Below are 12,675 nucleotides of genomic sequence, written 5' to 3'. Positions count from 1 at the left end.
CCGATGACCTCAAGAGAAATGTTATTCATGAAATCAATTTTAGTATTAATATTGGAGAATTCCTCTTTGAATCTACATAAGCTCTCTGCTTTTTTTTTTTTTTTTATGAAAACCCCAAACACGAAAGGTATCAAAACCTATAGTACTTAGTACCGTGCATGGGTTGAAGGAGAAGTATGGGGGGGAGGGGGATGCCGGAAACTTTGCTTTACAAGGCTAGGTGGGAACTTGTTCCAATAGTTTATTACTCTCTGAATAAAGGTGGATTTTCTTACATCCAGTCTACAATTATTTTTCCTTAATATTAAAATATATGTCCCTTTGTCTGTTTCACCTTAGAAAGAAAATAGGCCCTGTCATTAAGTTTGCTCAATCCTTTTCAGGTAATGAACTCAGTGAGGTCCACTCATGAAGTTACCTAGTTTCCAACTTTCCTATGAGATTACTTAGGAAATTTTGTTTAAAAGGAAAATAAGTTTTAAAGGCAAAGATCATATTTTTTTGAAGCACAACAATGCACTTGTATGTCATTCTATACCATTACTTGATAACATGATGGTATAGTTTTAACTGATGAAATTTATGTGCACGTGTACCTGTTTGGCTATATTTATATGCTGCTTCTCTTTTTATCAGTAAGTAGACAGTAAAATAGTGCCCCCTTATTTTTTTTAAGGAGCTGTGCTGAGGCTGTAACTCATCAGTATAATGCAACCATAAATTACTTGTATGCTATGGTATTTACCTGTGCTATGAGATGAAAATTGAGAGTAAAAGAAAACCATGCAACTTTCGAAATTGACTAACTTGGCTACTGCATTAAAAAAAAAAAAAAAAAACACCCATAAAGGTTCCTTATTTGCAAATGGAATCCAAACTTTTCCACATAATGGAAAAAAAACCTAGGTTTTTATAATTGCAGTACAGTGCTGTATTTATTGAGGGTGAACATCCATATCTTTGAAACCATTTTTCCATAGAAAAGGCAGAGATTGTAGAAATCTGAACAAGTAAATAAATATCTGGTTATTAATTCTCACTAATAAGTAGGTAATTAATAAGTAGTAATAAGAAGGTTACTCAGTGGGTAAGCCCCACTGAGGCTAGTGGGGCTTACACTACTTTAATAAACAGTGTTATAATTTTGTAAGTAAACATCAAACAATTTAATTTTTAATTTTATTAAATTTCTAATAAAAATATTGCAAGACAAAAATTAACAAAAATTATAATAAAAGCTGGCTACATTTTAAATGCAAAATTAATGATAAAGATCAACAATTGGTAAAATTTATAGGAAATGCAAAAGACCTATTAGTTTACATCAACATCTGGAGAGTGTACATGACTTGAGGAAAAATCCAAAACTTCTCAAATGGGATGATTTTAACAGTTTTGAGCCTAGCTGTGACAAAGGGGAATGAGTAAGAGGATGTCATCAAGTAGTGGGAGAGAAAGGGTTAATTCAGCAGAGATGTTTGTTTTAGAGTAGGTATGGAAGTTTGCAGTTCAGATGTTTTCAGGTAGAGGGCACTGCAGTTGGCTCTAAGGTAATATAAAACAAGTTTAGTTTTTCTCCAGTAGATGGTACGGCAAATTTTCCAATTTATTTTTTGGAAGTGAGTCTCAAACACAGGCAGTCATTATACCATGGCCACATGCTTCTTCCAACCAGGCTAACAGAATTCTTAAGGGAATTGTGACATTTGATGTTAGCTGGGGCACTTTTTTCATGTCAAAGCCAAAGGTTTTTCGATATTATGCATTCTCAAGAGGGAGCATTACATTCCATTCTGGACAGGGAACATTGCATTTGGTGTGTAGCATATTCATTTTGTTTTCAAGCCATTGTGCACTGCACTCCATGATAGTGTAAATCAATACTACTACTCAGCTCTGATGATATCAACAGAAGCATAAACATCACAGGTTGAACCATGTGTGTCCTTGATATGTGCACTATGCATTCTGGTTGGCAATTCCAAGGGCCATGCAAAGATACTTGGAGGCCCGGATGCAAATGGGGTTAAGGGGTCTCGTTTATTTATGTTGAGACTTTGATTTGGGCCCCATAAATCGGGGGCCATGTGTGGTACACCCAATGCATCCCCCATTTGCATAGACCTGGCAATTCCTTAGGGAAAGGAATTCTGAATGTGGTCTGGCTCTTTCACACAAAATCCTTGCAGAATCTCATGATGTGTTTCATTAGAACACTAAGTCTTGTATTGAATGAGGGTTTGGATCTGCTGGCATCATCTATAAGCAGAATTTATAAGCTGCCAACGTGGTATTTTCATTGCTTCTAACTGAAAAACATTGTTTGATGGTTGCTTTTCATCTGTAAAATAGAAAAATCTATTTGGATGAGATAATAGTATGAAATGTGAAGTGGTTTCTTTCCTGTAAAACTTTTCCCCCAATCTTTACAGCTGTGAACATTTTTACTTTAACTTATTTTTCCATTTAAAGTAAACTGATGTCCCTAGTAAAAGTAGCTTTCTTGGGATGATAATTTGTATAGTTTGATAAGTTAATTTTTTAAAAGATAAGATAAAATGCATTTCTTTTTATTTCAGATCTTTTAATTACAAAGATAATTAAAGAACTTCTAACAATCAGGAAATAAACATTTACCATGTTTATTTTGATGAAATCTATAATTGCATCAGTGAAAAAAAATTGTGGCTTTTAACATTTTAATGTACATCTTACTTCATTTGAACACTACCTTATATCTATTAAGTAAACCCTGAGAATGCTTATGCTTGATATCATTAGTACTAACATGTACAACAATAACATCTTTTGTGTTCTTAAAAGATGATACTGTTCTAAACTATCACTAACTTTTGCCTCTGGAAACATACACTGGTTTTATTTCAACTATCCATATTACATTAAATATTCCCCATTTCCCTGACAATAAACTCATCAAGAATATCTACTTCCTGTGGGATCAGCACCTTCTCATGGTGATCTCAGCATACAGCCACATACACAAGGATAGAATATCATTCAGTAGGGCAGCAAGTTGAGTCCACTGATTTAAATCCTTCAAGGCTAGAAGCTCTTTTCTTCTAGCACTCAAATTCATAAATCAAAACAATTTCCACTTAATTACCTAACAGACAAAAAGGCATCTCCTATGGAATTATATCCAGCTACAGTGAACTCTGCATACATGCCCTCCACACACACACACACACACACACACACACACACACACACACACACACACACACTGCAAACAATAAGCCTCAATTTATAGAACTGCATTTAGCAAATCCCCCTCCCCACAAGCCAATATACCCTCACTGCTGAGTCACATTATTTGCTGCTCCAGTCCAAGGCATTGTCAAAAAATTAAATTAAACCTTCTGCACTATACCTCAGAAACTACAGTATTATTATGTAATATCCAAGTGCAGTAACAATGTTACACTATTCCCAGCTCCTACTGCAATATGTATGTGTATTGCATTACATTTATAAAACACTTATAATATTAATTGTATACATATAGAATTGCATAAAAAATATAAAAGAACTGTACTTATATCTACAGAATTACATTAAAAAAATAAAAGAAAGAATTGTACTTATCTCCAGTACTGTTTAGAAACAAGATGAAGTAGTAGTAGTAGTGGCATGTGATGCAAGAAAGCAAATGTATGAGCTTATGCAGCATCAGCCAAAAAAAAAAAAAAAAATCACACCATTCCCTCCAAATGCCTGTCCAGTTCCTCCTTAAATTTATTCAACCTATCAACTTCCACAACAACAGATGGAAGTTTGTTCCAGCAATTAACCACCCGCTGGCTAAAGGCAAATTTCCGCACATCTATTCTACATCTGTCTTTTCTTAATTTGAATTTATGCCCCCTTAGGTTCGTAATCTGAACAAGTGGAAGGATCCCATCAGAATTCAGCATGCTCAACCCATTCAAGGCCTTATATACCTCAATCAGATCACAGCGCAGATGCCTAGTCTCCAGCCCCTGCAATTTGCAGAACTTAAGCCTCTCTTGGTAAGAGGATCCCTTCATTCCCCTCACCAATCTTGTTGCCCTTCTCTGTACACGCTCAAGTAAATCTACATCCTTCCTGAAATGAGGCCTCCAGACCTGTACGCAGTACTCAAGGCGTGGCCCGACCATTGCCTTATACAGAGGGATAATCACCTCCTTTTCCCTGCTAGCAAAATTCCTATATATCATTGACAAAACCCCATGACCTGCCCTGGCAGCCTGTCTGCATTGCTCAGAGAACTTCATATCTGACTGCACAATTACTCCCAGGTCTTTTTCATTTTCTACCACCTTAAGTGTAGTACCTTAACCTTAGTACCTTAACCCATTTCTCTTGGGTTACTTCTACCCATATGCAGTACTTTGCATTTGTCAAGGTTAAACTTCAGTTGCCACTTCTTAGCCCATATGCCCAAATTATCTAGATCCTGTTGCAGTAGCACACTGCCATTACTGTCATTAACAACCCTGCCAACCTTTGTATCATCCGCAAACTTCGACATTAAGCCTGATATACCTTCATCAATATCACTGATAAATATACAAAACAACAGTGGACCTAACACCGAACCCTGTGGGACTCCACTAATAACATTAGTCCAAGAAGAGCAGCACCCATTGATTACCACCCTCTGTCTTCTCGCACTTAACCATTCTTTTATCCATTGTAGCAACTTACCCTTAATACCATTCTGCTCCAATTTGTACAATAGTCTTCCATGCGCAACAGTGTCAAAAGCTTTCCTGAAATCCAAATATATGACATCAAAATTATTTTTTGCATCCAGTTCCTTTGTAACCACATCATAATATCCTATCACATTTGTCAGACAAGACTTTCCCTTAACAAACCCATGCTGTGTCTGAATTATTGCTGCAGTCTTGTCTAGATGATCCTGCAATGCATCTTTAACCAGCGACTCCATTATCTTACCCTTAACAGAAGTTAAACTAACTGGTCTGTAATTATTCGCGTCACCCTTTGATCCCCCTTTGTGAATTGGGGATACATTTGCACATCTCCAGTCCGTGGGAACCTCCCCTGAGTCCAAGGATGCTCTCATAATTATGGCTAAGGGTTTGCTTAGTTGCTTTGCCGCCTCCTTTAATATAACTGGATAGATCCCATCGACCCCAGGTGCTTTTCTTACGTTTAACTTCAACAATTTCTCTTCCACTTTGCTCTCAGTTATTACAAGATCATTAAGCACCCTGCTACAATTTGATAACCTTCTGCCATTTTCAAACCTTAATAATTCCTCACGTGTGAATGTAGATGCAAAATACTCATTCAATTTGTTTGCTATCTGAGCAGGATCATCAACAGTCGAACCATCGATGTCAAGTTGACCAATCAGATTCATCCCCTTCCTTTTAGAGTTTATATAAGTAAAGAAATCCTTGCTGTTTTTCTTAGCATCTTTTCTAAGTAGGAGCAGAAACTTTTCTGCTCCTACGACTGAATGAAACTAACTGTTAGATTTACAAAGTTTCCATCAAAATTATCAATAGTAATGGCTGTATATAAATTATTTTGTATATTATTGTTTTAATTTATTATCTGTCCTATCAAAAATTAAGGTTACTTTTTAAACAATCAGTCTATTTCTAGTGATAAGCTTCATTATTTAAACCACTTCCTTTAACAACTTTTTTTTAAGTCAAAAGTATCAAAAATAGGAATAAAAAGAAATTTGGATTTGATTACATACATCGGAAAAAAAAATAGTCTATTAGATGAAATTGATTTATTTAATAGGCAGCCAGCCTACACAATCCCTTACTATACCGCTTATGATACACTTACTAATCTATACTGCCACACTATTGAGTGGCTGAATTTAAAACTTTGCAACAAAAGTAATTATTCAATTACATAACTAAAAATTAATCTATTTCATTCTGACTACTATTAGTAAAAATCAATTCTTGTCAAGGCCTTTCAAATGACACAAAATATACCTTTATAGATGCAAAACTTGAGTGTGCAATCATGAACAAACACATATTCAAGAACAGATTTTGGTAATTGCATTATAAACTTCTAAAGATGAAATGCACATTCCATGGCACCACTTATATTACAAATCATTAATGATGATCACTGCATTGAATATCCAAAATTGTTTATGGGCTAACTAAAATTGAATCCAAAATTCAGTTATAACATTCTGTTTAGACTTGCATAAGCTAAATCATTAAACAAATTACCTTCTCCATAATTCTTCTTGCCAAGGTAACTGGATTTAATATCCTAGTTATTCCTCCTACAGCTCCTGCTTTCATCCTTGTCCCCTCCATAACAATTGCATCCATTTCAACCTCACCTGTGATTGTCAAAGATGATCCATAACCTAAAGATTTAAAAATTTATATGATTTAAAAATAAACATACAAGAGATAGGATAAGTTTCAGCTGTATGCAATAATTTGCAGCTGTAAACATGGAAAGTGACTAAAAAAATTGAATAATGTGCATTATCAGTTAAGCAATAAAATGCAAATGAAAAAAGGAGCCAATATCTGATAAAACTTTAATAACATGTAAGAATAACATGTACTATGCTAAATTTAAGTCACTTTATTTTGCATATATGCTGCACAGAAAACATGCAAATGGTTGAGTACCTACTCTTCCTCAGTGCAATCAAAAGGTTAAAACAAAAGCTGAGACTGGCTTCTTAATCTGTAGAAAGCACTTCATGATTCCACTATTTGAGAATCATAATCTTGATGGTGACCATCAGAATACCAGGAATGACATCCAACATCAATGAATGTAATTAAGTATCTTTTGGCTTCCCAACCCTCGGCCCAGGTACATTTTTCATAGGGGTGGTCATAATTCAGTGATCACTTGGTGTATATGAGATGTGTAATATATTGTAGCATATCGACAGGTACAAGCAATATGCTTGTACCTGTCGATATGCTACAATATATTACACATCTCATATACACCAAGTGATCACTGAATTATGACCACCCCTATGAAAAATGAATGCAACCCGTTGACCACGTGAGGTACAAGAGTACACAGTCGACCTACGTAGCATAGATAAGGTGTCAGTGGTTCAGTAGGTAGTAAAATTCCGAATGTGATGGGTAAAAGGAAGGATTTATCGGACTTTGATAAAGGACAGATTGTGGGGCTCGATGAGCTGGTGCCTCGATTTCCCAAACGGCTGAACTGGTGGGGGTGTTCGAGAGCCACCCTTGTTAAAGTGTACCAGGACTGGCATCAAAATGGTCAAACAACGACCCGATGGCAAAACTCCAAAGATCAGTGAAAGGTTGATATTACAGGCGAGCGCCAGGTCCAACGACTTTTACAGGTGCAGCACTGTTGAAGAGTTGACTACCCAATACAACGTGGGCCAACCCGGAACAATATCTGGCATGACCATGCGTCACATGGGCTATACCAGCAGACGACCCCTATAGCATCCTCTCCTAAGTAAGGTTCATCGGCTGAAAAAGACTCGCCTGGTGCAAAGAGCATGCAGTTGGACATTAAAAGACTGTAACAAGGTGTGCTGGTCGGATGAGTCACGTTATTTACTCCATGCTGTGGATGGTTGTGTATGGATTTTGCATCAACAACATGAGGCTCTTCATCCATCAGGCATGGTATCAAAAGTGCAGGCTGGTGGAGGCGGCTGTATGGTGTGGAACATATTTCACTGGCAGGAACTTGGACCCCTGGTGCATGTGGAACAACGTATCAGTGGTCTCCACTATTGTCAACTGCTTGCTGACTGTGTACACCCTGCTACGTTACACTTTTTCCCGAATAGCTGGTTGGTTTCTTAGGTTTTATTGGCGCATCCCGAATAGCAATGGCATCTTCTAAGATGACAATGCGCCAAGCACTTGATGTGCAGGAATGGTTTGAGAAACACAGTTCTGACTTCCAGCATATCGATTGGCCTCCAAACTCCCCCGATATTAATCCCATAGAACATTTGTGGGACACTATGGAAAGGCATATCAGGTGTCTGGATACACCAATCGCCTCCATACCTGCATTACTGGCTGCACTACACACAGATTGGTTGGCCATACCTCCTAAACGCTTCTGACATCTTGTTGAATCAATGCCACATTGAATAGCTGCTATACTGAAGGAAAAAGGAGGACCTATGAAGTATTAGGTAAGTGGTCATAATTCAGTGATCACTCAGTGTATAATAGTATTAAGAAAATAAGTAAGAGTAGAGGTGGAGCGTAACTGTAGCAAAAAGGAAGATAGCATTAATTATGGATTAGGGACACTGCATAAGTAGACGTACCCTACAGCCATAATGCAATTTTATGGTATGAAGAAATTATGAAGAAGATTTTGTTTAATCCTATTGAATCTATGGTATACATGAGAAGTGAATTGGACAAAATGGATAAGAAATGTAGCGATATATGGTAGGATGAACTGACCAGGGTAGATATGAAAAAGAGACAGAGTTGGCAAAAAATTAAAATACAATATGAAAAAGCGACCAAAATAAGATTACATTGCAGTGTTTTTCACTATTTCAGTGTCTTCATCAGAGGTCATCCACCGAAATTGAGAAAGACAGAATGTAATCGCTTCTGTTTCCAACATGCTCTGTATGCTATGGTGCATGTATGCTGTAGACACGTTAAGCATGAAATTTGAAATTTTGCAGCTAGAATAAGGTCTAATAAATTGTGCCAATAAATATAATTATAATTATTATTAGTAGGACATACAGATCATGGATGACCTTACAGAAGCAAGCAAAAGAATTGAAAAACTAAAGTAATAATATCGGAAATGTAGGAATAGGCAAGAAGGAACATACCGTTACCTTGTAAGACTGAAAATGACCAAGATGGCGGCGTGGCAGTATATTTATTATTATTATTAGCCATATGGTGCAAAGAAGCCTGAGACTTACACTGCACCAGGCAAAAAAATAAAAAAATAAAAAAATTTCCGCTCAGGACCCTGGGTGTGCCAAGCCCATACTCACCAGATGCGAGCTCCTGGGGGGTATGTATAGGTTCACTAGCAGTTCCTAGTGTTAGAAATTGGAGAGAAAAATAATAAAAATAAATAAAATAGTATAGTGTCTGTAAGCTAGCTGGATGTACAAATTGAAATGAGATTTGTGATGATGAACACTGATAAATACATGGTGCACAAACTGTCCAGGATAGTTGAGAGATATAATAGCTTACAAAGTAGTGGTGAAAAGCTGCTAAACTTTGTTAAGACGAAAAATAGACTGGGTAAAGGAAGATGGTAGCATCCTGCATATTGCATTCATAAAACTAATGGCTCACAGGACACAAGAAGTAGGAACAAGTAAAGCAGACAGGTGAATGAAGTAGAGGTAAATAGAAGTCAATTACACACATCTCAACACACTGCATTAAAAACACAAAAAAGTATCTCCTGCAAATCTATAATATCTTGCTATTAATATCTCCTGTGGATCTATGATATCAGTCAGTTCTGTATGCATGCTGCAAGCAATACAAATGATAAGACTGATTCATAGGAGAACTGTCCCCCAAAGCTAAAGTAATCCCACTGGTCTAGTCCAAAATATAATTTAAGTTATAATTTAGATAACAAGTCTACAGCATTATATTTCAATATCACCATGATAATACTAAGAGATATGAAGGTATTATGGTGATAGTATTACAGCAAATACTAAGAAATATGCGTAAATACTAAGAAGTATGTATGTATTATGCCATAAAATAAAATTATAGCACAACATGTAATTTCTAAAGTGTTACAACACTAGGTTATAAAATTTATAACTTACTTTATAAAAACACTTATATTAATTATAAACCTAGAATTACATTGAAAATATATAATATTAAAGAGTGTTTATATTGTGCTTACATCAGTACAATGAACACAATGGCTGCAAAAAATTCTCTTACATTGACAATTGCTTTTGCATTATTTCCTTGCCCAAATAAAAATGGAATTTACATAGAACCTACCGGTACTTAATCAGATACATGCAAATAATAACTTTGCATTGCTACAATTTGTTCAAAAATCATGCTCATGCAGCAACTAGTGCATGTGAAATAGGCAAGTACTTTGAGTACATGAAAAGATTCATGTCATTACTTATCACAGTCCAACATGGTAGTATCAATTATACCTTTGTTACTAGCTGCTGTTATATACACATTTATAGGAATATCAAATTTAGGAAGTAATGGCTTTTCTACAAAGGCAATGTATGTACTTTGATTGCATAAGTAATCAATTTCTACAATGGTACTAGTCACTACTAATAATTTCAATCGCAATTTATAATAACTATAATTACATTATTGTGTGTGTGTGTGTGTGTGTGTGTGTGTGTGTGTGTGTGTGTGTGTGTGTGTGTGTGTGTGCGCGCGCGTTGAAGGAACTTTGAATTACAACAAAACACATGACATGGCAATAAAGTTCCCAGACTGGTGCTGTTCTGTTTGAAAATAAATAGAAATGGTATCTTGTACTTCAAAGTTCCTTCAAGAGATGGTGGTATGGATACTTGTTGCAAGTAACAATCACATTCATTAGTAATTTTTGGCACTAATTTTTGGCACTAATGATATTAAGAGTAGGAGACCGGCGGAATTACTTAACAAGTACAGGTCACTGTTGAAAAAAAAACGTGAATTAGGGTTGAATTTGAAAGTGTCTGCAATTCTGCCCAGACACGATAGGAGGGAGTATATGATGAGAGCCTTGTCGATCAATTCGGCCCTGGAGGGATTGTGCAAGGCTCAAGGGGTAGAATTTTTTTCAGCCTGATCTGTACTTGTTAACAGGAGAGACTGCTTCTACAGGGATGGCATACACTTAAATAGAAAGGGTGCAAGAATGTTTGCTGATGCTATCGAGGCAGTGTTAGCTGGGTCGGAAAACTGCTAGATTGGGGGGATACAAGGACTTATAGATTAATAGTAGCCACTGGCAGAGGTGAAAGTGATTCTTGCACTGCTTCTTTGGAATGAGCAGCAGCCTGGAAAATAAGATGCAGGATATTTCAGAGACTGCTGGGAATCATTGGAGTACAAGTAAACACATGGGTTGTGTTAGGGTAGCTAAGAAAAAGAACAGGTGCATGTATACTTGCGTGTACACCAATGCTAGGAGTTTAGTAAATAAATTTGATGAATTTGAGGTATTGCTCAAAACATCAAAGGCAGATATTGTGGGGATTTCAGAGACATGGTGTCACACAGATATAAGGAATGCAGAACTGGAATTTGGGGAATTTGGGGTACAATGTCTACAAAAGGGATAGACAGGATAGGAAGGGAGAAGAGGTTATGCTATTAGTTAAGAAATACATAAAATCCAAGGAAGTGAAGCCAGTCGACGTTGCTGGACAGTGCAGTGTCGAGTCAGTTTGGTGTGACATAAGCATTGGGAGATCAAAATTGAGAGTAGGAGTGTGCTATAGGCCTAATGACTCTGATGAGTATAATAAGAAATTGTACAGGGAAATAGAGTGGGCCAGTAAATCAGAGAGTCTTATAATGGGGGATTTTAATTTCCCAGATATTGACTGGAATTTGGGGGCTGGTCACTCACACACTAGCAAGGCTTTTGTGGATTTATTGGATGATTGTTTTCTACATCAGCATGTTCGGGAGGCAACTAGAGGGAGTAATACTCTTGATTTGATTATCAGTAGTGATTCTTCATGCATTAAGAATCTGCAGGTAAACGAACCACTAGGTGGCAGTGATCACAGTGTGCTGAAGTGGGATTTACTCAAAGAGGTAACTACCATTAGGGGTAAAGGGAAGGATTATTGCTTTCGTAAAGGCGACTACGATGGACTGAGACAGTATTTAGGTTCTGTACAGTGGGACCGACTGATGATGTTACCAACAGCAAATGCAAAATGGGAAGCATTCAAAGAACTTATCTTGGAAGCTACTAGGCTTTACATACCAACTAAGAAATATTGTTCAAGGTTTAGGCCTAAATGGATGTCAGATGAACTAATGAGGCATATGGCAGAGAAGAAACATGCATGGGATACATACAAATTAACACGTGACACAGAAGCCTATGATAGATACAAGTTGATCTGTAACCAAGTTACAAAGGAGATTAGGCAGGCGAAGGCAAATTACGAGAAATCTTTAGCAAGGGATGCAAAGAAAAACAGCAAAGAGTTCTTTACTTATGTAAACTCTAGAAGGAAGGGGATGAATCAGATTGGTCCACTTGATATCGATGGGTCAACTGTTGATGATCCTGCTCAGGTAGCTAACAAACTAAATGAATATTTTGCATCAACATTCACACATGAGGAGTTATTCAGCGAGGGGAATGCCAGAGGTGTATTCAACTCTGGCAATAAGCTAGAGAATCTTGTAATAACTGAGAGTAAAGTGGAGGAGAAATTGTTGAAGATAAATACAAGAAAGGCACCTGGGGTGGATGGGATCTATCCAGTTATATTAAAGGAGGCAGCAAAGGAAGTAAGCAACCCCCTAGCCATAATTATGAGAGCTTCCTTGGACTCAGGGGAAGTACCCATGGACTGGAGATGTGCAAATGTGACCCCAATTCACAAAGGAGGATCAAAGGGCGACACAAGTAATTATAGACCTGTTAGTTTAACTTCTGTTCCCGGAA

General features: G+C 36.9%; 1 protein-coding gene across 3 annotated transcripts in view; it reads right to left on the bottom strand.

Annotated features, from left to right (window-relative positions):
* LOC150076911 (isoaspartyl peptidase/L-asparaginase) overlaps window positions 1-12,675 on the bottom strand; it is a 65,328-nt gene that overhangs the window by 19,025 nt on the left and 33,628 nt on the right. For all 3 annotated transcript variants that reach the window (XM_090386949.1, XM_090386950.1, XM_090386948.1), the window contains one exon: window positions 6,243-6,385. In XM_090386949.1, the coding sequence (XP_090243075.1) occupies window positions 6,243-6,385 (143 nt within the window). The remainder of the gene's footprint in view (window positions 1-6,242; window positions 6,386-12,675) is intronic.

This window comes from Mastigoproctus giganteus, chromosome 12 (assembly GCF_048544385.1).
Source record: "Mastigoproctus giganteus isolate SK-2022 chromosome 12, ASM4854438v1, whole genome shotgun sequence".
Classification (NCBI taxonomy): Eukaryota; Metazoa; Arthropoda; class Arachnida; order Uropygi; family Thelyphonidae; genus Mastigoproctus; species Mastigoproctus giganteus.
This window is presented reverse-complemented; position numbering and strand designations above follow the sequence as displayed.